Raw genomic sequence first — 27,120 nt, forward strand, 5'->3', positions numbered from 1 at the left:
CATGAATTTAGTGAATTGAAATTTTGGGTATTCATTCACTTGCGTTGGCGTGCTATTTGTTGTCATTGTCATTGTTATATTGTCAATTTATCGTGCTTGTTTAACTCGTTCTACAACTTGTATAAATGTAAAGCTTTGTTTCAACCCTACAAACTCGCCTAACCCCGAGCATAAACCTTAATTTATATATACATAGGGCCTGTTCTTATTTACTGAGCTGAACTGAACTAAACTGATTGAAGCCGAACTAAACCTAAACTGAATTGAAATAAGCTGAACTGAATATTTTAGGAGAGAAGGAAATTAGGAATTAAACTGAACTGAACTTAACTCAACTGAACTGATTAGAGCTAAACTGAATTAAACTGAAGTTAAGCCTGTTGCCCGAAGTACATGCAATATTTGTACGGACGTAGAGCTGATCAAAACAAGCCCGACCCGATTTTGGGCGGGTTTTGGGCAGCATTTTCCGGCCCGGCCCGAATTTTTTATTTTTTTAGACGGGCTTGGGAATACATTTTTAAACTATTTTAGTTCATTTTTTTGGCCTGGCTTGAAAAGCCCGACGGCCCGTCCATTTTGGGCGGGTTTGAGCATGAAAATTTTGGCCCAAAGTTAGGCCCGACCCGGTCCAGCCCGAGAATGGGCTGATTTTTTATGCCTCGGCCCGGCCCGCCCATTGATCAGGTCTAGTACCGAGTAACCAATTTGTTTAATTATTATTTTTTTTATAAATGGATTAATTAAAACCATAAACCCTTGCTCAAACATAAACCCTTGTTCTCCCCTCTATTTCTCTCTCAAATTTCTCTCTCCTCCAGCTCCAGGCGCCATGGGAACACCAGAAACATCTCGAGAACCATGTCCGGACCGAATCCTGGACGACTTAGGCGGCGCGTTCGCCATGGGAGCCGTCGGAGGTTCGGTGTTCCATTTCATAAAGGGAGCCTACAATTCCCCTAAAGGTGAGCGCTTTCTTGGTGGGGTCAACACGGTCCGAATGAGCGCACCTCGAACTGGTGGTGGGTTCGCCGTTTGGGGTGGTTTATTCTCGATTTTCGACTGTGGTATGGTGTATGTTCGTCAGAAGGAAGATCCCTGGAATTCAATCTTCGCCGGAGCTGCCACTGGTGGGTTCCTTCAGATGCGTCAGGGTCTCAAATCATCTGCTCGTTCTGCCGCTTTTGGTGGGGTTCTTCTTGCTTTGATTGAAGGTGCTGGGATCATGGTTAATCGGATTATGTCGCCGCCGCCTCAGGGTATGTATGATGAGCCGGACATGACAATGGGTGGTGCTGGTGCTGGTGGGGCCCCGTACTATGGGTATGCTCAAACGGGTGCGGGTTCTGGTGGTGGGTCTGAGCAGGGGAGTCAAAGTGGTGGGTTTTTTGGTGGGTGGTTTGGTGGTGAAGGGAAGAAGGAGGGGAGTGGTTCGAGTAGTGGTGGAAGCAGGGGCGAATCGGTGTTGGAGAGCTTTGATACGCCTACTCCTATGCCTAATTTTGATTACAAATGATGGGTTTGTTTGTTTGTTTTCAATGTAAGGAGAAACAACAGTATAATTTATATATTAATTGCTAGTATTTGTATTTATGAATTTGTGTTTGAATTTGTTATTTGGTTATGAATTTATGTAAATTGTCAACAATTTTGGTAGTATTAGGTTATATCAAGGTGAATTTTTTACAGTATATATGTGATTGATGAGAATAAGTAACAATTAGTCTTAATGTACCTTACTTAAGGTTCCAATGCCAATATGGTGTGATCATGTATGGACTGCTCTGTGCTCTCTGTTCAGAAGTAATCTGCTTATTTCTGGTGTACTTGACTAGTTTGGCCTTGCTTTGACACCTTTATGCTAATGGTCTAATGGAAATGCTTGTTGCGTTGTAGACATTTTCATTTTCTACTCACACTTTATGTTAAATCGTTGCAAATAAAAAGAAATGGAGGTAGTAGTATAACATGGCTAGGAACAAGGATCAAGATCAATCAAGGAAAAATAACTAATATATGAACGGATCCTCGTCATGTGGACTTTCTGAAGTTCCATAAATCAGGTGTATTTATGATTTCATATTTTGTTATTTGTTGTTAATTGATGCTTTTGGCAACTGTGTTTTGTGAACATTTAGCTGGTTTTAATATAGCTGTTAGTCTGTTACTGCACTTTTTTTTTTTTTCTGGCACTTTGACATTCATACGCGTGCATGTTTGCTTGGCAGGCCACAGCATGGTACGCGAGTATTTGACATAATAGAAGATTTCTGCATTGGAGAACCGAACAGAAGCCACAGCATGGTACACGAGTATTTGACATAATAGAAGATTTCTGCATTGGAGAACCGGAACAGAAGCCACAGCATGGTACACGAGTATTTGACATAATAGAAGATTTCTGCATTGGGGAACTGTAACAGTGACTGAGCTTGTATGACACTGCGACTGATTCTATGCATTACAGGGAAAACTAATTGGATTTGATAACTAGATTAATTTGTTTGGCGTTAAAGTATACACTTATATTCAAAGTAGGTTCAATCCACAGATGGATTTTCAATGACTGTTGAAACATATTGACATGTTAATTTCTTTCTGATTTATTTTCAATAAATAAAGTTAATAGCGTTTGTAGGCTGATCACGAATAAGGGTAGCTCAGTTGTTAGCCATAGATCTTACACCGGTATTTGTGGTTGTGACTCATGAAATTCGAATTCACATCACTTACCCTGGGATCTTACATTCTTACCACCAGTGTTGTGGTTGTGACTTGTGACTTGTGATGTTGTGGTTGTGACTTGTCCTTCACTCCATGGAGGAGAGGGGAAGAGGCCGAGGTCCCTCTTCCCCTATTTGATGCACGTAAGACTGACATACATATTCTTGTGTTCTTGTAATTGTATGACCGTACTTTTTAGAGCTTGTAATAAACTATATTAACTGATACTTATCCCCTAGCTAAGTTTTGTGTAGTTGAATGTCAAAATGACTAATGAGTAACCATTTTTTTCAGTTCATTGATAGAATTTTAGTCCTTCTGGTGGAGTGATCGAGCTTTGCTGTTTTGGTGCACAAACTAGCATCGTTTAATTCAAGTTCTCAGTACCTCTCAGTTGTCGGGTGTGTTTACCAATCTTCTTCCTTTTCATTTTTTTTTAAATGTCCAATTAGGATTGATGATCTCATTTGCTAGTTTTAGAATCAAATAGGTCAATACTCAATAGGAACACACATATGCTTTAGTCAAGTCACATGACCATGTACCAAACAGACTCTAGTACTCCGTATAAATATGTATAATTGACGCAAAATAACTGCAATGTATGTTTACATTGGTACATACAGAGGCGGTAGGATAGCACACAGAGCTGGATGAATATGACAGCTTAAGAAATTCTAGGACTTGTTCCTACTTCTTGCATCTTCTAACTGATTCACAATATCTCTCATAGTTGGCCTTTTTCTCGGTTCCCTTTCAGTGCATCTCAAGGCTATGGAAAATACATCGTAAATTTGCTCCTTGACCTTGGAATCCTGAAACTCCTCTAGAAGGGTGGAATCGATCACCTTATCAATCTGTGCAGAATACTGCCATTTTGACCTCGCCCATCCAACTAAATCCATTCCCTCAGGAAGAGATGCATCTACTGCTTTCTTTCTGGTTAAGATTTCAAGCAAAACCACTCCATAGCTGTACACATCTGACTCCTTACTCCTTGTTGTTGCATATGCATTTTCTGTACATGAAATAAGTTAAATTAAGTTCTCTAAGCTTTGGATTTTCACCATAAAAGATTAGAAAAAAAAAAAAAAAAAATCAAAAACTCAAAAGTATTACCTGGTGCAATGTAGCCTATTGTCCCAGGAAGTGCCAATGATTGTGTTGAAATGGAAGATTGATCTAAAAGCTTAGCAATGCCAAAGTCAGAGATGCGAGGCTCCATTTCAAAGTCGAGGAGTATGTTCTCAGGCTTGATGTCACGGTGTAGAATAGGAGGATCACAGTCGAAGTGGAGGTATGCTAATCCATGTGCTGTTCCAAGAGCTATATTGTGGCGCACATCCCACTTGATAACTGACAGAGGGCTTGTCCTATGAAGAGCATCACCAAGGCTACCATTTTCCATGAAATCATACAGCATTAGACCATAATTCTCCATCAACCAAACTTTCTTCAATTTTACTAAATTCCTGTGCTTGATATGTGCTAGTGTCTCAATTTCCCTCACCAAGCTCATACTTGCGCCTCTTTCTCCCCCAAATTCAATCTTCTTGACAGCAACAACTTCATCTGAGCCGAGCACAGCCTTGTAAACAGTTCCATGGGCTCCTCTCCCTATTATATACTGTTCACCAAGATTTTCTGTAGATTCCAGTATTTTACTGATTGTGTAAGCAGAATTTTCCTTGCTTGAAGCTTTGGCATCTTTTTGCAGTTGTTTTTTCCTCTTGACAAGTGCATAGCATATAGAAAGTGCAGCAAGTACTGTAAAGAGTGACGATCCAAGTGCTATCATTGCAATCTTAACATTGTGAAGTCTTTCCTTGTCATTGTTCTGTTTAGAATCACAAATTCTGATATTCTTGCTTCCATTACAAGTGGAGCCACCGGAGTGACTGCAGTCTACACAAAGATCAGGATTTCCAAGAAAGGCTGTTGGCAGCTTCTTTAACAAAGATGGGGGAATCGGACCAGAAAAGAGATTATATGAGATGTTTACAGTGTCTAAACTACGCATAGAACCAAGAACATCCAAGGACCCTGTTAAATGATTGTGAGATACATCTATCCACTGTAGACTGGTCAAGCTCTGCAGGTCAGGGGGCAAGTGACCTGTGAACTGATTGTCACTAAGATTTAAGGAAGTGAGGATTAAGTTCTTCGATGCAGTGACTGAGGAAGGCATTGATCCTTTCAATAAATTTCCACCAAGATGAAGTTCTTGGAGCATTTGAAGCTCAAACAAAAATGGTGGAACTCCTCCTGTCAGACGATTCTCCCCCAAATCTAATGTTGATAAGGCTGTCATGCTTCTAAGGCTTTCTGGGATTGATCCGTTTAAAGAATTGAAAGACAGATCTAACTTGAGCAATTTACTCCAATTGCTAAGTTCAGATGGCAAAGGGCCTTTCAAATTATTATGAGATAAAAAAACAGCTTGAATTTCAGTCAAATTTCCGAGCTCTGGAGGCAGAGAGCCAGAAAGATCATTCCTGGTGAAATTGATCCAGGTGAGATTGTGACAGCTACCTAGGCTTGAAGGAACTTTTCCATGAATCTTATTTTCACTCAAGTCAATAAAGGTTAGGCTATGATTTTGTTTAAACTCTGGAATCGTTCCTGTGAGGTTATTATGTTCAAACCTCAACCTTGTCAAACTAGTGCAGCTTCCTACATAAGGAGGTATGCTTCCACTCAGCATATTGTAGCCCATCAGCAGAAGTTGCAGCTTGTTATTGAAGCAAAGGTTGGGCGGAATTTCCCCAGTAAACTTATTGTTTGTGATATCAATTATCACCAAGCTGCTGCTATTAATCCCCAAGCCACGAGGTATGATTCCAGAGAACTGATTGTCAAATAAAGTAAGATTTTTGAGGTTTTTGAGCTCAGTTATTTCAACAGGCAACTCCCCTGATAAGTTGTTACTATAAATTAGAACAAGCTCAAGACTCTGAATCTTCCAAATATCTAGTGGAAACTCACCTGTTAGACGATTATTATATAACTGAAGGTGTCTTAAATTAGTTAACATCCCAAGTTCACTCGGTATTTCACCCTCAAATTTGTTATCATTTAGCTGCAACTCCGACAGAAGCTTACAATTTCCAAGCTCTGACGGTATCTTCCCTGACAGTGAGTTTTCAGATAGGTAAAGAATTGACAGTTCAGTGAGTAGGCCAATAGAAGATGGAATTGTACCTATTAGTTTGTTAGTCCTGGCAGAGAATTCTGATATCCTACTACAGTTGGCAAGGCCTTGTGGAATAACCCCATCAAATTGGTTTACTGACAAGGCTAGTTTTGTTAAATTCTTGCAACTACCAGAAGCTAAAGAAGGAATGGAGCCTTTCAGGTTGTTTGTGCTTACATCTAATTCAACCAAACTTTCAAGATTAATCAGACTCGATGGCAACACACCAGTCAGAAGGTTGTTAAACAGATAAACTTCTTGGAGGGCTGAACAATTTCCAATAGAAGGCGGTATACTACCAGTCAATTGGTTATTGTTGACCCAAAAACTCAAAAGCTCAGTTGCATTTCCTATATTTGAAGGGATAGACCCACTAAGGCGGTTATTATTGAGGAGAATAAGTTGAAGATTTGGGATCTGAAACAAGGACTCAGGAATCTGACCCTCTAATGAATTCTCATAAAAGCCGAGGCCCTGCAGATTCTGCAAGTTTCCCAAATTTTCTGGGATTTTACCAGTGAGATTGTTTACTGATAGGTCCATCTGCCAAAGAAGGCTACAGTTGGTGATCTCAACAGGAATAAAACCAGAAATCGCGTTAAAACTAAGATCAAGTGTATCTAAATGACTTAATCTGCCAATTTCAGGCCCCAAAGGACCAGAAATGCCATAATTGGTTAAGTTAAGAGTAGATACATTCTGGTTTTCATCACATACAACACCTATCCAAGAACAAGGGGTAAGCTGGGAAGAATTCCAGCTACTTTTAACAGATTTCGGAACTTCCCATTTGCTTAAAAGCGATACTAAAGCTTGCCCATCAGAGCTCAAAGCAGATAAAGTACTGAATAATACAGTGATAATACAGAAGAATAACAAGATGATGAAGCTCCTTATTTTTGCCATGAAAAGTAAAAATATAAGAAGTTTCAAGTTTGGAAGAGAAGTTAAAGAATAAGAATCTAACCTGGAATTAGATTAAAATCTATGACATTCTGTGTCTGCTGTCTTCTTGTTATTGGGAACTTTGCTGCTCAATGAATGCTTATATTACAGAAATTCAACAGAAAGGACTTTTTGCAAATTCAATGTTTTATTTTTATTCCTTCATTTTTATATGGGTCAATGAGTTTCATGTGTATTTTTTAGTCGTTTACAATATTTAAAGCATTTTGTTTAGTTGGTGGGATGAAGTGTGATGAGCTGGGATAAGATTAGGACATCTAATCTTTCCTGTTCAAAGTAGTACTGCTTATTACTATATCAAGTTGCAGGTGGGTCTCACTCTAATGAAACCACGGGCTTTTTTTTTTTGAACTAAAATCAATTCGTTAATCAAAAGTCATACAACATCTTTAGAAAAAGATTACGGTCGTTTGAAGTGTGTTGGTGATGTGGAGTTTTCACGTCAACATTAAAAAAATAGAAAAATCTGTCATCTGGTTCAGGCCTCTCTTGTTCAGTTACCCTTCATGCTTATCAAAAGTTTTCATCCTTCTTACTTGTCATACGCTTTTATGTAAGCATGTGCTATGGCTCGAACCCGTGGTATAACTGATTTCCGATAGGATTCATGCACTTGGAGCCTTGGATGTAATAGATTCTAGAGTCCATATATAGAGAGTGGAATTTTATGCATGGCTTAAAATTTTCCTATAATCTTAAATCTACTCTTCTTAATTTTGTTATCTTACTTTAATGTTTTGTAAGATTTTGAATACTGGTATTTTGGACTTATCTAATCTGGTTTATTATCATGAGCAGGTGTATGGAACGTCATGTATGCCTTAAGCTGATTATAATTGATTTTGCTGTGCATTCGACGAGCTCTGATTGGAAGCGTTGTGGAAGATTGTCATGTATCTTGGAGGTATTGTTTTGCCTTAAATTATGTTTTCTTTGAAGCGTCATATTTCTAGTGGACTAGTGGTATGCTAGATTATTAAATGTGCTGCTTAGTGAGAAAGGGCAGATCATTTTTTCACAAAAACCAAAATTATCAACGCATAATCGTATATTGAATGTTGTTGTTTCTCAAAAAGACTATTGGTTAAATGACCTAAAGACTGGCGTTTCACTTGACTCTTTCAAGGACTAGAACGAGTACATGCTCTATTTATACCGAAATGTTGATGACATAAGAATCTTAGAAAATACAAACGGGAAAACTAAAGTTGGGAGTTGATTGATTGCAACTTGGAGACTTGTGGTTATGTGCCGAAGCACAACTGCACAACTGCACAACTTACACAAGCGCGAAAACCTTGGGATGTTATTGAAACAGAGTTGCTGATTGGGTTTTGAAGTCTTGATGATTTGCCTGAGCAGGCTGTGCTGTAGTGCCTACTGCCTAGGCAGTAGGCACTTAGGCAGGAAGGAAGTCAGCTGTTGCAATAATCGATCTTTATTGCTTTGGTTGCCTGACTGATGCACGAGTTTCAGCACCGTAGTCTTGCAGATGTGAAGTCTGTTGTAAACACCCCTTTTGATTCAGTATAGAAATGTAGATCTCTTAAAAGGGTGGTTTTTATAGTCTTTTCAATTGAGGAAATTTCCACCTTCAAAAAACCTTTTTTTGTCTCTTGTTTTACTTCATCAAAGCCAATACCTTTCTAGTTACAACACTTTCCTGTGTATATACTTGACTAAAATCTAGAAAACAGTTTGAATGGTTTCTTGTCAACCATGTCAATGTTTGACAAGAAATATAAAATTTGACGCGTATGTTATAGACACTATGTATTTATATACAATTCAGAGATGCTAGAAAATTACAGGGTTGGAAAGATGTGAATAATGTGAAACCTTAACAAAGAACTGCTAGGATTCTTTTTTCATTCTTACAATAGGATTTGCATCTTCTAACTGCTTCACAACATCTCTCATGGTTGGCCTTTTTCTTGGCTCCGTTTCAGTACATCTTAGAGCTATGAAGAAAACATCATAAACTTGCTCCATGACTTTCGAATCCAGGAACTCTTCTAGGAGGGTGACATCGATCACCTTATCAATCTGTTCAGAGCTGTGCCACACCGATCTTGTCCATCCAACTAAATCCATTCCCTCTGGGAAAGTTGCATCCACAGCTTTCTTTCTGGTTAACATTTCAAGCAAAACCACTCCGTAGCTGTATACATCCGACTCCTTGCTCCATGTAGTTGCATAGGCATTCTCTGTACCATAAATATTGGGTGACAAAAGTTAATACATAAAATACATAGCATTAAAGGGGGAATTTTCTTGACATAAAATACATAGCATTATTACCTGGAGCAATGTAGCCAATTGTCCCAGGAACTGCATATGATTGTGTTGAAATGGAGGTTTGATGTAGAAGCTTAGCAATGCCAAAGTCAGAGATGTGTGGCTCCATATCTGAGTCGAGGAGTATGTTCTCAGGCTTAATGTCACGGTGTAGAATAGGAGGATCACAGTCAAAGTGGAGGTAAGCTAATCCATGGGCTGTTCCAAGAGCTATCTTGTACCTAACATCCCACCTTATTATTGCCTGTGGACTCTTCCTGTGAAGAACATCACCAAGACTACCATTTTCCATGAACTCGTACAGTATTAGGCCATAATTCTTTGTTACCCAAAAATTCTTCAGTTTCACTAAATTCCTATGCTTGATCTGCCCCAATGTCTCAATTTCTCTCATCATGCTCATACTCGTTCTCCTTTCTCCACCAAGTTCAAGCTTCTTGACAGCATAAACTTCGTCTGAGCCTAGTACTGCCTTGTAGACAATTCCATGGCCTCCTCTCCCTATGATGTACGAGTCATCAAGATTTCCTGTACATTCCATTATTTTTCCAAATGAGTGAGAGGAATTTCCCTTGCCTGAAGCTTCAACATCTTTTTTCTGTTCTTTTCGCCACTTGACAAGTACATAAAACAGAGAAAGTGCTGCAATAATTGTGAAGATCGATGAACCAAGAACTATCATTGCTATCTGAATGCCGCGGAGTCTTTTCTTGTGATTATTCTGCATTGCATTACATATTTTGATATTCCCGCTTGCTTCACAGTTAGAACCACTGGAGTGACTGCAGTCCATGCAAAGCTCAGGATTCCCTAGAAAGGAAGACGGCGACTTGCTGAGCAGCTTCAACAAAGTTGAGGGAATTGGACCAGAGAAGAGATTATAAGATATGTTCACAGTAGCTAAACTAGGCATATGAGCAAGAGCTTCCAACGACCCTGTAAAGTGGTTGTGAGATAAATCTATCTGCTGTAAATTGGCCAATCTCTGAAGTTCAGTCGGTAAGTGAGCTGTCAAACGATTGTTGCTAAGATTCAAGGAAGACAGGATCAAATTCTCTGATGCAGTTATTGAGGAAGGAATTGATCCTTCCAGTAAATTTCCACCAAGATGAAGTTCTTGGAGCATTTGAAGTTCAGACAAAAAAGGAGGAACTCCACCAGTGAGACGATTCTCACTCAAATCTAAGTAAGACAAGGCTGTCAAACTTCTAAGACTTGATGGAATTGATCCATTCAAAGAATTGAAAGACAAGTCCAACTTAAGTAACTTACCCCAACTGCCTAGTTCTGGTGGCAAAGGGCCCTCCAAATTATTGCGAGATAAATAAACAGAACGAATTTCAGTCAAGTTTCCGAGCTCTGAAGGTAGAGAGCCAGAAAGGTTGTTCATGGTGAAATTGATCCAGGTGAGACTTTGACAGTTACCAAGGCTTACAGGCACTTTTCCATCAATCTTATTTCCACTCAAGTCGATGAATAAAAGGCTATGATCTTCTTCAAACTCTGGAAGCACCCCTGTGAGGTTGTTTCGTTCAAATCTTAACCTTGTCAGACTAGTGCAACGTCCAACATCAGGAGGTATGCTTCCACTGAGCATATTGTTGCCCATGTCAAGCACCTGCAATCGTTTATTGAAACAAAGGTGGGGCGGTATCTCCCCAGTAAACTTATTGTTTGTGACATCAATCATGACCAAGCTGGAATTCATCCCCAATCCCTGAGGTATGATCCCAGAGAACTGATTATCAAATATCGAAAGATTCTTGAGGTTTTTGAGCTCGGTAATCTCAGCAGGCAGCTCCCCCTGTAAGCTGTTATTGTATATAAGAATCAACTCAAGACTCCGTATCCTCCAAATACCAAGTGGAAACTCACCCATAAGGTGATTATTATGCAACTGAAGGCGGCTTAAACTAGATAACATCCCAAGTTCACTTGGAATTTCACCCTCAAGTTTATTATCATTTAGAAGTAACTCTGTCAGAGACTTGCAATTACCAAGCTCTGAGGGTATCTTCCCTGACAACGCGTTTTCAGCTAGATAAAGTATTGACAGTTGAGTGAGCAGCCCTAGAGAAGATGGGATTGTTCCTGTCAGCTTGTTTGTCATGGCGGCGAAAGTTGTCAAGCTACTACAGTTGCTCAGGCCATGTGGAATGACCCCAGTAAACTGGTTTACTGACAAGATTAAAGTCTGCAGATTCTTGCAGCTACCAGAACCCAAAGAAGGAATGGCACCTTTCAGGTTGTTTGAGCTTACATCTAAAACAACCAGATTTTCGAGATTAATCAAACTCGATGGCAACTTACCAGTCAGGAGGTTATCAGTAAGGTAAACCTCTTGCAGTTCTAAACAATGTCCAATTGAAGGCGGTATAGTACCAGTCAACTGATTATCATTAACCCAAAAACTCAAAAGTTCAGTTGCATTACCTACATTTGAAGGAATAGACCCACTAAGCCGGTTACTACTGAGGAAAACATACTGCAGATTTGGGATCTGAAACAAAGACTCAGGAATCTGACCCTCTAATGAATTCTGATATAAGTTGAGGGCCTGCAGATTCTGCAAGTTCCCAAAATTTTCTGGGATTTCGCCGGTGAGATTGTTTACTGACAGGTCCAACAGCTGAAGAAGGCTGCAGTTGGAGATTTCAACAGGGATGGAGCTAGAAATTGTATTGAAACTAAGATCAAGTGTCTGTAAATGATCTAACAAACCAATTTCGGGTCCTAAACGACCCGAAACGCCATAATTGGACAGGTTGAGAGTAATAACATTCTTCTTTTTATCACATTCAACACCTATCCATGAACAAGGTGTAAGTTGGGAAGTATTCCAACTATGTTTAACAGATTTCGGAACCGCCCATTCGTTTAAAAGCGAAACCAAAGCCTGCCCATCAGAGCTCAAAGCAGAAACAGTACTGAATAGAACAGTTATAACACAGAAGAATAACAATATGATCATGTTCTTAATGTTTTCCATGACAACTCAAAAATATAAAAGTTGCAAGAAATGAAAAGAAGCAACTTTTACCTGTAATTTGGAGAATTTCTTAAAGTATGGGAATCAGAACTCGGTTCTGATTGAAGAAAAGAAAAACATTCTGTATCTGCTGTATTCTTGGATTTTTCTGAGAACTTTTGCTGTAAAATTTATGCTTATATTCCTGAAAATTCAACGCACTTTCAGAATTCAACAAGACCTTTCTAAAATTCCATTTTTTTAACAGTTAATAATGAGTTTCATGTGTTATTTAGCTGTTGTATGATTTAATTTAGTAGAGTAGTTATGTGATTAGGACAATTGAATCAATAGATCTTAGTTTTAATACTACAAATACACATGTTAAACTAATATTATCCTGCTATATCATGTTGCAGGTGAGAATGTGAGATTATACGGCGGGTCCTACTCTAATGATACCTTGAGAGCTTCTCATTCCAATTAGTTGAGCGGGTGGGCGCGTGGACCCGGATCAGTTGGAGAATGCTTAAGATTTGGACTTGTTGAATCTGACCCAGGTCAATCTTTTCTACCTTAATGTCCTTAAATTCTTATTAGAGGTGGGGATGGGGCGGGTCGTACAAACTCATGTGTTTGGCTGCCAGCGGGGTTGTTATGTGCTTGAACGGGCCACGTAAATTTCGTGGTGTGCCAATCTTTCAACAAGGTCTATACACGACCTGACTCACATGTCATGTTATATTGGTGGAGTGACGGTCCCCTTTCAATAACTCAGATTTTTGCTTTTTGGTTATTTATAACAATTCAACGCTAAATTGTATTGGCCCTTCGTACCATGTCGGGCTTGTGATGGGCTCATTTTGTCTCGGTCCAAGATGGCGCACGTGCCAATATGGCACATACATATTTACTTATCATTCAAAAGTTTTTAGCAAGTTTACTTGCATCATTAGTCTATGCACAGGGTATTTTGATTATACCACTTCATTCTTGACTTGTATTTATGGTTTGGTAAGATTTATAAACAAGTTTATCTGTCTTTTCTCAACTAGTGTATTATGAGGATTACTTATATATTACGTGTTAAGCTTGGTATGATTGACTATAATCTACATTTGAAAAGCTTCAATTGGATGCTTATTGACAGTTTATCATGTATGTTAGAGAGTTGGTGGGTTCAACTTAACATAACTTTTAACACAGCTCAAGAAAAGTTCCTCAACAAAACTGTACTTATCAGATCAGTTGACCTAAGGATTGGCTTTTCATTTGCTTCTTGCAAAAATTTGCTCAAATATAAGATGATTTTAGCAACTTATATAATAGGCTGTATTATGATTTTAGCAAATTCACTCTACTGTCACACCTAAAGTGGACAGGAGTGAGCCATGTTGGCACATAGGTCAGCACGACGTAAAGTCCCCCTCCAATGACTGAGCCAAATTGAACCCAACACTTAGCCATATGCTATGGTCACACTTATTACAAAAGTAGGCATGTTGCCTGAACCTGAGATGGTTGACAAGCACAACAGTACACCACAATGGCTGAGTACGTGCCAAGCCGCCTAGCCCCTGAAGTAAGAGTCTCTATATAAGCTAGAAATAGAAGTCTTAATATAATTAAATATGAATAACATGTCTTCACTCAAGGATCTATAGCATGATTAAGGAAACTAGTATTTTAACTTCCCTATACCTTTGTCTTAGACTGTCAGAATAACAGGGAAGATTCAATTCCTGCTTGCTGTTATTTCTGTTTGCTAAAATTCTCTGAACTACTGCATATTAGTACATTCTCTGAACTACTGCTTGCTGTTATATGTACACAATGGAAATGTGAATAATGAAAAGTTCAAGCAGAAATAAATATAGACTAAAAGTAAAATATTGCTGAAAACAGAAAGTATACAGAAATGAGAGCCCATTCTTTGTATCATAATGTTAGTTATTTCAAAATTACAAAGCATGGTGTTGTTAAAGGAGTAAGAAAAAATAAATTAAAAAACCTTTCCGAGGATCTAATTCACCCAAAGTTCCCAAAATCATAGCAAAAGTGAGCTAAAAACTCAAAACCTTTGCTATTACTGAACTCCAGGCTAGATCCCTGTGCAATTTCCTTATAATATAGATCTGAAATAAAGAAGAAAAAAAAAAAATCTAACTTGATCCTCCTAATTAGTTAATTCTGTTAAATGGAGTAAATGTAACAAAATGGGAGGAATGAGAAATAAATACTAGTAAAAATATTCAAACCTAGGAAATGAGTTGTGTACACCCCAAAACCTTCTTAATCCTTTCCTTCCATCTTATTACTCTTCACCCTTTCTTTCCTTTTGATTTTATGTGTCATTCCACACAGTGAATGTAGGGATTGCACCTCCTCCATGACCACCAACAGCAGCCATGTTATTAGGCCTCGGAACGAGTGCTGGGATCGCGGTTGGGACCCAGTTGTTACAGGCTGTCCCTTGATCATAAGTCCCAACAGCCCCTCTTACACCAGTAGCATTGTTAGTACCATTATTTCCTTGGTGTGAGTAATAGTAGTAATTTTCATACCCACTTTGCTCATTTCCATTCCCATTATTCCCTTCATGAGCTATAACTGTAGACATCCCAAATGGCAATCCATAGCCACCACCACCACCAACACTGTCACTCCCATTCCCATTTCCGTAAACACCGGGATTTGACCCTGCTGAGGCATGCTCCAAATTAGAGGAAGGATTCTCCAACCCCATCAAATTATGCATCTGGAAGAAATTATGAGTCCCATTATTCAACTGAAGCTGCTGATTAAGATGATCTTGGTAGTCATGAGTAGTGTCCTGTACTTCTTGCTTACACCACATCCTTTGCTGCTGCTGCTGTTGTGATGCAGCAGCATAAGGGTAGTGCATTGCCAATGGTTGAGCTTGAGCTGTAGGGAAGGCGATCCCGGGCCACGAATGGAAGTTAGGAGTCCCATTACCATAAGCAGCATTAGTAAGCTGAGAAGTTTCATGATCATCAACAGCAGCAATTGCCCTTATGATCTGTTTATCTGGTGCAGCTGTCAATTCCTCAACATCTTTCAACCGCTTTGCAGCCCCACCAATGGGAAGTGTGGTGCTGTCTAGTATGGCTTTCACATCATATCTGTTTATCTCAAAGTTTGTTACTGCATTTAGTCCCCTGAATTTTATTGCTGCTATGTCATATGCTTCTGCTGCCTCCTCCTGTGTGCCTATAACAGTTGAAAGCCCTTAGTATAATGTTGCAAAATATGTTACAGCCCTCTAGCGACTTTTTTTTTATGAGACAATTACCGTCAAAGTAGTAACAACATTTAGAGTCCGAAAAGTATTGTATATATACATGTAGAGAATATACAAAAAGGCTAGTTTGATGCAGGGTATTTTTTTTAGTATATACAGGACATTTCTGTAATGATGAGCACAATTGTAGTTTGATAATACATCAGTGAATTTTTCCTAGTTTTACATTTGTTTTTTTCAAACGGTAAACTACAAAAAGGGCCCCCACCGTATCACAGGAATGAGGGGATATGAGGAATCGAACACTCATCACTTAAGGGGCATCTCCTCATTCCTCTTTTCCTAGTATAGTACCATTAGTATGGCTAATGTTGCATATCATGGCCTTGGCATTAATGGTTTTGGAGCAATGTACAATAATGTTCCGAGTTAAGCCCGTTTCATTACCATCTAATGATCTATACTAATGCACAACAGCACAACGTACAACAACTCCCTTTAAAACCTTATCGGGTGTATGCAGTCTTATCCCTTACGCGATACCAGCTTAAGCAATATAAAGATAATTGTTACTTACTGAAAGTGCCTAGGTAGAGGTCTTTGTTACCAGCAACCCTGCCTATCCTAGCCTGCCAACGACCATGCTGATGATGCCTAACCAAAATAAACAATAACAATTAGTCAAGACATGCATAAACTTAGCATAATTAATACATTAATGTTATAATTAACATTTAATAACTTTGTACTTGTTAGGGTTTTACTATTAGAATTTACATAATTAATTAATTAATTATGTGCATGTTTGGTGGTAAAAGTAGGCACATTAGGCTACAAAATTCCTGCAACAGTTGCAGGCAGAGTTCACATGGGCACATGAGACTGTATCCTTTTAACTTGGTCTTTTATTCCAGTCAAATTAGATTTTCATATTATTCTAAACTATATTAATATTATAAATTTTATATTATAAAGTACTTAAAAGAATACATGTGAACTAAGTGAATAAATTATGTCCTATCCACACGTATTGTAGTAAGAGTACAATCAAAATCATTATATTATAAAGTTTTATTAAATAAATAATGAGACTTAAAGATTTGGTCATTCAATTAAATAATTTATTTTTTATTTTGTGGAATATATTAATTAAGATTTGGATATAGGGGTAGTATGACATTCTCATATGCATACATCCAACTTAAGATTGCATTTTGCAGAATGTGGTCAAAATCCGAAAATTATAATTGAATCTATTTATATAACTTAAAGATGAAGAAGCTTCTGATTTGATTTGATTTGATTTGATTATTTTTATTATAGTTAATTAGACAGAACTAAAAAAAAAAAAAAAATTATGCATTCAATTGAAATATTAATACTACTTTAAGTGATGTTTCTAATTAATTGCAATTCCAATAATGGATTAATTAATAATACATTGCAAAATTAATAAAGGAATCAGTTTAATTGACATAATATAATTTTATTAGTGAACATTTAAAGTGTTTTGGTGTCATTAGCTTTTGTATCTTAATCATAAAAACAATAATTTGGTGTGTATTTATTAGCCTTTACCTTGTACACTACTCCTGCTTAAAACAAGTAGTCAGACCTGTTTATGTCATAAACTTCCAAAAGAGAGTATAATTACTAACTAATAAGGTGACTTACTGAATTATCTACTGTCATTTAGGTTATATTATATAGTAATTACAAAGGGCATTGAACTATTAAGCTCCTTTAAATTATTTGAGGAAGATTAGTTTTCTCTAATGATGGTAACCTAACTTGATGCAATATGACTTCGCTATTTTTATATGAATTCTCTTTATTTAAGTTCTACGCTTAAAAGATCGTATCAAAATTTATCTAAATTAGTAATGTATGAAAACTTTAAGTCCTTATCTAAACTTATTTGATCTTATTTAAACTTAATTAATTATTTCTTTTGGAGCTTATACTTTTAGGTTAAAACAACAATAAGAATACTTTGTATATAGCAAAATGAAAATTTAAATACCTTGTTACTCCTCGATAAATCGATGCACCGCGAGAGAATCCACTGCTTTTCCTGTATTAATAAGAGAATTATGTAATGTTTAATGACCATTAACCATGTAAATTAAACCTAATTCGATCTTCCGATCCCCTCTAACAAAATTTGATCGATTAAAATGTACTAAGTATAAATCAAACACATTACCTTCGTAGAGATGCAACATATTCTTGGCGCGTCATATGCTTCATATCCTCAATTTCCTTCTCATAATCAGTAATCTGAATTATTGAAGAAAATTATAAAAATAGTTATAATCATAATCATAATAAAATTAGTACTCAAATTACAAGTATATAATAATGCTAATAACAAAAAAAAAAATGCTAATAATGTTATTGATAAAAAAAAAAATAAAAAAAATAAAAAAGGATGGACATGCAATGCAAAATTCCTGAGTCATGCTTCCACTAACAATGAGTTTATAGTGCAAAACTATCACCATTAGCACCGGAGCATGTTCCCTAATCAAATAATTAATTGTTTAAGATAATAGAGACATAAAATCCTTAATTATGGTGCACTTAATTAGTGAAAATGCTTGCACTTTGAGTAAAGCTTTTGCATAAATATTGTCTCATGAAAGATTATTAATTAAGAAAAACCGGGATATGATATTGTGGAATTTAAACTTTATTAATTAGTAGAAAACATAATAATAAAGCAAATAATAATGACTCCATTTATTTTCACTTTCAATTACATACTTCAATTAATATATACTTCATACTTACTTGATTGTGTTTTTAGATTTCTCATGCAATACTATTATTAATCACGTTAGAATATTATAATTAATGTAACAACTGCCAAAGTTTCATTCTAACATATAAATTTAGCCTCAAACGACACCATATTTGAAATGAAAAAGTACTATTAATTGTAGATTAATTGTAGATTAATTGTATACACAACCATGCATTTAAGTTAATAAGACACTAAAGTAGAAATAATCAAGGAGTATTATCAAGCTTAAATGCATATACATGTACATCGATCTAAGTTTATAACTTTGATATTGCAAGTACGATAAAATTGTAAAATCTCTCAACCCGAACAACCCTAAACTGCTCCATACTCAATCTACATTTAAAATGTATCCGTCTAAACCCTATTATTCCTAAATACACATATCAAAGTTATAAACTACGCGATTGCATAACATGAAATAATTGAATTTAATTAATCAAGAGTCATAATAATAATAATTATGTAAAATGAAAAAACTTACAGGAAAGTTGGTGGTGGTAGTGGTACCCCAGTATTTTAATGCAGCCAAATCATAAGCTCTAGCCGCTTTTTCTTCTTTGTCATAACCCCCTAAAAATTATATATACACAAAAATGAGAGAATAAAATCAGAAAAAATTAAATTATATACCATAGTATATAAATTAAATTATACATAAAATAAGATCTATTAGATTCTATTCTTATTAAAAATAAAAATTTTGTAAGAGTATCTAAGTACTATAATTAACAATTAAAAGGGCTCAAAAAGGAACTTTTTGTTCTCCACTATATATTACTTACCCAAATAAACTGCAACATTCCGCAAGATTGCCCACCATCAAACACACGATTGTTGTACACCCAAAAAGGAAACATATAATTAGTTTCTTTAATTATACACAAATTCAGATTAATCAGAACAAAAATAAAATCAAATTTTTTTTCCAAAAAAAAAAAAGAAAATCAATTTCATGAAGAGAAATTAATTAAAACTCTTTTTAATAATTTTTTAAATAATTACCTTGCCTTCCTTTACGAGTTTGCCCTTCTCTTCTACAACTATTGTCCCATAGATGAGCTTCATATCTTCCTGTCCATCTATGTCTGAAAAACCATATATTATAAATTATAATAAGATAAAAGTATAACAATATTTCAAATTTATAAATTTGATTGGACTATTATAATTTTATAAAATAAAATACGAAAACAAAAGCCTTGGGAGAAAAAAAAAAAAAAAAAAACTCAATTATCAATTAACCAAGAAATTAAGTACAAAAACAAATAGTTTAAGATCGATTATCGAGTACATTGGATACCCAAGGTGCAAAGTTTAAGAAATTTTTTAAAACCATATAATAATTAAATACAAGTATATTATTATACAATGAAGTAAAGATAATAGATATTTTATTTTTATTTTTCGATAAACTTAAAAGAAAAAAAAAAAAAAAAGAATATTGTACATACATACCTTGTTACACCACGGTAAATGGACGTACGTTGTCCAAAAGTATCAATAGATTTTCTAGGAACGGATTCAACAAGTGCACCACTTTGAACTTCGACATTAGTAGTAGTAGTTGTAGTTGTATTACTAGTCGTATTATTGCATACACCCGTCGTACCATCACTTTGTTGTTGTTTACTACTATTATCGGACAAACTACTTTCCATTATTTCTCCACCACCTCCACCTGTCGCGAGTAGCGGCAAGGCGGAGTGTGACCCACCACCGGTACCCATCGAAAGGGACAATGTTTGCGCATTTGTTAAACCGGCCCCACCACCACCACCACCGCCACCACTACCGTCGACTAAATTTGATTGAGAAGGGTGGTTTGATCTCAACCATGTTTTGATCATGGAAACATTGAGTCCATTATTATTATTATTGTTGTTGTTACTAGTAGTAGTGTCTTTAGGGTTTGCCATGTTATTATTATTTTCTTGTGTTGTGTTAAACATGTAGTGATCTCCATTACTTTGTTGTTGATGATCTCTAAAAGAATGGCTGCTTCCTAGAAAGTTCTCTAGTTTTGGCTCTTCTTCAACTTCTTGGTTTCCCATTAACATACTTATCTCTGAGTTTCCCTTCAAATTCCAATCTGCAAAAAGTCACAAACTTTCCTTTTTTAAATTTCTCCCATTTTTCATTTTTCAAAAATAGAAAATAAAAATTAATTAATTACAAACAATAATTTAATTAGTTTTTTTTTAAAAAAAAAAAAATAGATTAGGTTGGATAAATTAAAAACACCATTTAATCCCCTTTTTTTTGGATTAGGGTTTTGCAAAATGAGAATAATAAACATTGTAAACCATCTAAAGTGGTAAAAATCATTTTCTAGTTAATCTAGGGCATGAATTTGTAGGTTTGTTATGTAAGACCAACAAAAAAAATTTGAAAAAAAAAAACTTGATTTAGAAATAAAATAAAAATTACCTTGGGATTGATTATTTGTTGATCTATGGAAGGCCTCAAGGATGCCAAAGGGAGGAGGAAGATGATTGAGAGAAGGATGACCGGGCGGTGAGTCGGTACCGAGATCAAAACACTCTCCGGTGGTGCTTGTGAAGGGATTATGATGATCTTGATTAGGAGATTGAGAAGGAATTTCTTGAGGAGATAAAGAAAAACCTAACCAATTCATTGAAGCCATTTTTTTATAAATATCTTAATTAGACAACAAAAGAAAATAAACTAAACTTGATAATATAAGGTATTTAGGGTTAGTTTAATTTCTTTGTTGAGAGAGTGTTTAAAAAGGGATTAGATTTAAACTAGCTTAGTTTCATGCATGAAATGAAGAAGAAAACTTAAGGGTTAATAATAGAGGAGAAGAAATAGAAGAAGAGGAAACCATTGTTAAGGAAAATATAAAAAGGGTGAAGATAGAGGAAAGGAGAAGAAGAGGAATGGTCAAAATTATGAAGAGAAAATTGTTTGTTTCAAAGCAATTGTAGCATTTATATAATCTCCTTCTCTTTCTCTCTCCTCAATTTGTAAGTTTAATTAAACAAGTTTGTAGCACCCGTACAAGTCAAGTGTAATTGAAAATTGTACAACTAGTTGTAGCCTGAAATTCGCCCTATTGTGGTACCATATAGCTTACTATATATCACTATATACATGATATTGGTGTTTATTGGCTAGTAGTAGTGAATTATTTTGAAAAAGAAGATTGCTAAAAATAGGGGAAATGGTTTATGAACATTATAATTATTTATTAATCGAGTTGTGTGGGAATATAATACTCTTAATTAAGTGTAACTAATATTCGATCTTCCTTTTGTCGTAAATTAAAATTGTGCATGCGATGTAAGTATGTTTAACAGATATATAAAAATTATATATATGATTTTTACGATTAAATTACTATGAAAGTATGAAGTAATATTAAGGTGATGACGATTATGAAACATAATTGAAACACAACAAAATGTATGTTATGGCAAGATAAATACTCCGTAATATATTCGTAAAGTATTTCTTCTCCGTAATCATTTAATTAAAGTGTAATGTTATATGTACAACAAAATGTATGTTATGGCAAGATAAATACTCCGTAATATATTCGTAAAGTATTTCTTCTCCGTAATCATTTAATTAAAGGGTAATGTTATATGTACAACAAAATGTATGTTATGGCAAGATAAATACTCCGTAATATATTCGTAAAGTATTTCTTCTCCGTAATCATTTAATTAAAGGGTAATGTTATATGTAGCCCTAAGGGCTATATATAAACATTAAATATATTCTTGAAAATTGTATAAAATTAGAAATTTATGACAAAAACACGCGTAAATCAATGTTATTAGTGTTTATATTTTGATGATTTCTTAACTTTTTACGATTTTCAAGTGTAAATTTAATGTTTATATAACATTTTCCTTATTAAACCCAAAAATGTATAATCACACCCTTTTACAATATTTTTTGTTACTGTAAAATTTAAATATTTAATCATTTAATTAAACAACAAAAAATGTATAATCGCACCCTTTCACTTTTTTATTTGTTGCTTTTAAATTTTAAATATTACTACATGTGATTAGATTTGAACTACTCCATAGTATTCTTGTAAAAAAAAAAAAAAAGGGGGATTTGAACTGGTATTAATTGTTTACAAACATGATTACTACGAGTACCAAGAATGTATGTACATTATTATTACTCGTATAATGAAAATAAGATTTACGAGTAATATTTTTACAATTTTCGTAATTATCTTAATTAGTCATTTGAAATTATAAATTCAATGGATTTGAAAATAAAAGGAGAGAGAAAAAAAAAAAGGTGGAGGAGAGAGATTGGGGAAGGGGATGCAAATTTTTATACAAAGTACTATGTCTATTGAGGGAAGTGCAATAAAGACTTTCTGTCTATCAGAAAATTAAGGTACGTGTATTTAAAAAATGAGGTAAAAGGAAAGGTACTCTAGCAACAATTAAATTACTCCGTAATTAATTTGTTATTTGGCTAGGTGTGCTAGTAGTATGATCTTAAAATAAAAATACCTCTCTACTCAAATGATACTAAATTATCATACTAGTTTGTTTTAATTCATCTTCATATCTAAGTATTGGACTTAATAATTTGATAAATCTATAGTCTAAAATAAAGTTTCTATAGGGTTAATATCTATATCATTAGACAGAGTGTCGAAAATTTAAGAGAGGTAATCACCATAAAATGAAAAGTACGAGTATATTAACTCTGGTCTAAAAGTAAGTAGATAGATAGATAGACTGTAGACAGACAAATAGATAGAACAAAAGTAACACTACTCTGCTGGATTGCTGGTAATATTGAAGATATGTACGTAGTGATATTTTAAGCTTTATTAATTCTAATCACCTTTTGGGTCTACTAGCTTAGCCCAAAAATAGAGACAAGTTAAGCTTATCGCATGCCGAATTTATGCTAAGTAGCGAACGTTGAAATGTGTATGTTTGGGTAATAAACTTAATTTGATTAGTAAGCCTAACACATGGGTTTGCTAGCTCAAACTATACAACCATGTTGTGCTATCGTAAACCTTAATATATAATGTCGCTAGTAGCAACGTGCAACATTTCATAGATTTTTAACACATACCATAGCTTATATGAGGTTAGATTGCACCAATATGATATAGTATAAACGATTAGGCACGGTTATTGGATGGATTCATGGATGAATCTGATTAACGAGTTTGGTTATATATAAGTTGAACCGTTTGCTAAGATTATTTTATTCATGAATTGAAATTTGAGTTGGAATTATGTCTTAATACTACAGACATATATATATAAACTATAAAGTCTATTTATCATTTTATCTAGACAATCTAGATAGAAGTATTAATTACAGAGTACTATTTTAGTAGAGGATCTTTATCTAAGTACGCTAATTATATTATCAATCACGCATAAATGTATTTAATTTAATAATCGCCGAATATTCAAAATTATCATGGTGACAATTCCCTCCATGCACCTTCTAGGAAGGCATGAACATGCACTTACACTTCTAGATTTGGCAAAAGTATCAGATCAAGCTTTGATTGTTGTGGCTATCATACAGAGTGACAACAACTCATGCTAAAAATCCAAAGCAAAACGGACGAAATTAAGATAATGATTGATGGTTGATTCTTTCTAATATTATATTTTGTGTTTTTTGAGAAGAGCATATATAAATATGTGCATATAATTTGGTGTAATTGGCTCAAATTCTGTCAACTATGGTCAGTTCTTCAATTCCCGGGGTTATGTTCAAGCTTTCAAAATATAATCAGCCTGCTGGTTTGGTTGCTCAATAGACTTGTGAGACTTCAGTTTAATACTATTTCGATCTACTCACCAAATTTTATAACAGATTTTTAAATAAAAGTAAAGATATATTGACATATGCATCTTTTAATTTTTTTAGATTGGCCGGTAATGCATACTTTGATGTATTACGATCCTGTTCTTTTGAGTTTTTGTGGTCTGCTCTGCTCAATATTACTATGTTAAAATCTGCTCTATTATGTTGAAATCAGCTTTGCTTAGAAACTAAAAAAACAGGGTCTAATTCACGAATGTGCGAGTAAATCACACATTAATAAAAAATTTATAAAAAAAAAAAAAAAGAAAAAAGAAAAAAGAAAAAGAAAAGAAAAGTGGTCTTGTAGACAATTTTGGTTTTTTTTTTTTTTTTTTTTTTTTTTTCTTCTAGTAACAATTTAGATGAATAGAAACATATAGAGTGTAACCATTATTTTGAAAAGGCTAATATAGAAAAACAGTGTAAGGGCTTGTTCTCATTGACTGAACTCAGCTGAACTGAATTGAACTGAACTGAACTGAGCTAAACTGAAATGAATATTTTATAAGAGAAGGAAATTAAGAGCTGAACTGAACTGAACTGAACTGAATTTCAACGTAAGAGAACAGGCCCTAAGTGTAATTAACCATTATTTCAAAACACGGAGTTAGATGGATTAATAAGTTGTTATTGAGTAGGGCCGTAGGGGCATGCATGCAAAAATGCAAAAGAGAAGCAAACCATCCCACACCTATTAAATTTAAAAAATATCGTTGGAAAACATCAAGTTCAATTCTTAGCTACTTTATTTCATCAGTTTGTCAGTATACTTATATCATCAACATACATGATCTCTGAAATCTGCATGCATTCATTCATTCATTCATTCATATAAAATCATAATATATAAAACTATACTATAGTACTACAAATAAAATTATTATACTTTTTATAACAACCTCCTGAAAGGCAGAAAAAAAATTCATAATAACAGCCTTCAAAACCCATAACTTTATCACATTCTTTCCCATATCTTACTTGCCTATTATTATTTGTATACATGCTAAATGCCAGTAATATAATGCTGCTGTTATACCAGTATTTCTCAACTTTATTATATATTTTTTTTTATATGATTCAATTAATTCTAATCATCAACCAACCTGGTGATATCTGCAGTGCTCCCCCGGTTGAACCGGGAGTCTCTGTGATGGGTGCACGTATATCTATAATGCATGCATGACTGACACTTTTTCACTATGCAAACTACTGCACCTGATAAAATCAAGTACGACTCAAGTTATGTATGTGTTTATGTACTCACATAACTGTAGATACTATATATGCTCAGGGTAATAGCTCGCTTTATTTGAAAGTAATAGTCACATATGCTATGTAATTATATTTTTGTTACGCAGTACTTTGTATGTACGTACATGTACCAACAAACTGTGTTAAAAGTGTTGGCTCACTTGATAAGACAAGAGCGGAAAAGAATCAGAAGTAATTACGACTTCCATGTAGAGTCTAAACTAGGGGGGATTGCACCCCTAATTGAGACATTAAACCTTGTATTACGGTTTATAGTAACTAGCCTTCATAATCTATCTACAATTCAATTTTCATTAATTTTAAGGAAAATGCTATACATAGCCCTAAGGGCTACATATAAGCATTTAATTTACTCTTGAAAATTGTTTAAATTTAAAAAATCATGACAAAAACACACTAATTACACCGATCTGCGCGTGTTTTTGTCATGAATTCCTAACTTTATACATTTTTCAAGAGTAAATTCAATGCTTATATATAGCCCTAAGGGCTATGTATAGTATTACCTATAGCTGTATAAAAGATTTGGTTTATTTTGTGGTACAATATGCATGCATCTTAATAGTTAATAATTGGCTTATTGCCATATCTACGTACCCCTTTTTTAATAAAGAACCTAAATTATACGGACAAATGCAATACCATATAAAATAAGGTACGTGATATCTTGATGATCCATTTGATTTATGGTTTTTGTACTACACATTATTATAAAATTTATAGTAATAATTATGGTTGACATATATTATATATATACCATTTTTATTATATAATGACTTGACCAAAATTTAATTAATGAAAACAAGGAAAAAAACATAGCATCACTAAGCTAGTTGATTATGAAACACTATTTGATCATAAATAGAGTTATAACATAAAAATATTTAGAGCAAAATCAGCAAATCTTATAATTTTACAAAGGGTTAAGTTTTCGCAGCAAAAAAGTATATACAAAGTATATGTTAGCCACATAACAAATAACACAATTTGATCCCTTAGATAGTGTTATAGTTCGTAACATAATAGTTGTAGAGACAATTATTAGTTAAACATTTTTTCTCCGGAGCATACAACATTTGTTACTAAACCTACTAACCAATTATGACTATAACATACTAACATAATAAACGAATTGTGAGACAATCTCCTACAAAGCTAGAACTAATTATTTTAATGCGTGTTATCTTATTATTGGATCGGCCTTGTGATGATTAATTAATTGGTTACTTGCTTGTCCTCGTACCTTTGTATCAACATCTGATCTCGATCTCTCTTAAAAAGATCAAATCTTCCTCACCCTCTAATAGTCTAATATGCATAATATACATTATTAGTGTAACTTTTAAAATTAAGTTAAATTTAATTAATTTTAGGTAGATAGTAATAATTAAGCTTAAAACAATACAATAGATAAAGTAAGGTGTAAACCTCGATGGGAGCAAGCATAAGACCAAACCCGCACTCTTCTCCTTCAAATTCACTGAGTTTGACCGTCAATAAAGGAAACACACACGGTAATTTTCACATGGGACGACGGATTTCTCTTTATAATTTATTTTCCATTTTTAACTTTACTAATTGTAGTAACTATTACTTCTACTACATTCATAGAATCACACTACACATTACAAACACGTACTACACACTATGGGAAGGTGAAGTTGCGTTTACACTCCAATGCTAGGAAAGTATCTTTTTACTATCTTATCTATAATTGTCTCGATATGATTGCAGTAAATATGGAAAAACGGTTTTACCCTATCCTCTTAATCTATGAAGCACGGAGTAAA

General features: G+C 34.7%; 3 protein-coding genes, 1 long non-coding RNA gene and 1 pseudogene across 5 annotated transcripts; 2 read left to right on the forward strand and 3 right to left on the reverse strand.

Annotated features, from left to right (window-relative positions):
* Nucleotides 1-781: 781 nt before the first annotated feature.
* LOC145626342 (mitochondrial import inner membrane translocase subunit TIM17-2 pseudogene) lies at nucleotides 782-2,792 on the forward strand (annotated as a pseudogene). Its single transcript, XR_014110991.1, has 2 exons — nucleotides 782-1,540; nucleotides 2,229-2,792. The product of XR_014110991.1 is annotated as a mitochondrial import inner membrane translocase subunit TIM17-2 pseudogene (transcript).
* A 472-nt stretch (nucleotides 2,793-3,264) lies between these two features.
* LOC145626343 (uncharacterized) lies at nucleotides 3,265-6,977 on the reverse strand. The gene is made up of 2 exons (XM_081678767.1): nucleotides 3,844-6,977; nucleotides 3,265-3,742 (listed from the first exon to the last, which is right to left on the reverse strand). The coding sequence occupies exons 1-2, from the start codon at nucleotides 6,821-6,823 to the stop codon at nucleotides 3,402-3,404; spliced, it is 3,321 nt and encodes a 1,106-aa protein (XP_081534893.1). The 5' UTR covers nucleotides 6,824-6,977; the 3' UTR covers nucleotides 3,265-3,401.
* Nucleotides 6,978-7,442: 465 nt separating this feature from the next.
* LOC145626345 (uncharacterized) lies at nucleotides 7,443-8,135 on the forward strand. Its single transcript, XR_014110992.1, has 3 exons — nucleotides 7,443-7,510; nucleotides 7,682-7,787; nucleotides 8,010-8,135. It is a non-coding gene; the product is annotated as an uncharacterized LOC145626345 (long non-coding RNA).
* Nucleotides 8,136-8,196: 61 nt separating this feature from the next.
* LOC145626344 (uncharacterized) lies at nucleotides 8,197-12,336 on the reverse strand. The gene is made up of 2 exons (XM_081678768.1): nucleotides 9,185-12,336; nucleotides 8,197-9,090 (listed from the first exon to the last, which is right to left on the reverse strand). The coding sequence occupies exons 1-2, from the start codon at nucleotides 12,168-12,170 to the stop codon at nucleotides 8,738-8,740; spliced, it is 3,339 nt and encodes a 1,112-aa protein (XP_081534894.1). The 5' UTR covers nucleotides 12,171-12,336; the 3' UTR covers nucleotides 8,197-8,737.
* A 1,722-nt stretch (nucleotides 12,337-14,058) lies between these two features.
* LOC145626346 (AP2-like ethylene-responsive transcription factor BBM) lies at nucleotides 14,059-21,060 on the reverse strand. The gene is made up of 9 exons (XM_081678769.1): nucleotides 20,648-21,060; nucleotides 19,676-20,309; nucleotides 19,223-19,305; nucleotides 19,003-19,011; nucleotides 18,702-18,790; nucleotides 17,618-17,691; nucleotides 17,435-17,485; nucleotides 15,989-16,065; nucleotides 14,059-15,380 (listed from the first exon to the last, which is right to left on the reverse strand). The coding sequence occupies exons 1-9, from the start codon at nucleotides 20,862-20,864 to the stop codon at nucleotides 14,494-14,496; spliced, it is 2,121 nt and encodes a 706-aa protein (XP_081534895.1). The 5' UTR covers nucleotides 20,865-21,060; the 3' UTR covers nucleotides 14,059-14,493.
* Nucleotides 21,061-27,120: the final 6,060 nt, after the last annotated feature.

Source organism: Chenopodium album, chromosome 4, assembly GCF_948465745.1.
Source record: "Chenopodium album chromosome 4, dcCheAlbu1.1, whole genome shotgun sequence".
In the NCBI taxonomy this organism is placed as follows: domain Eukaryota; kingdom Viridiplantae; phylum Streptophyta; class Magnoliopsida; order Caryophyllales; family Amaranthaceae; genus Chenopodium; species Chenopodium album.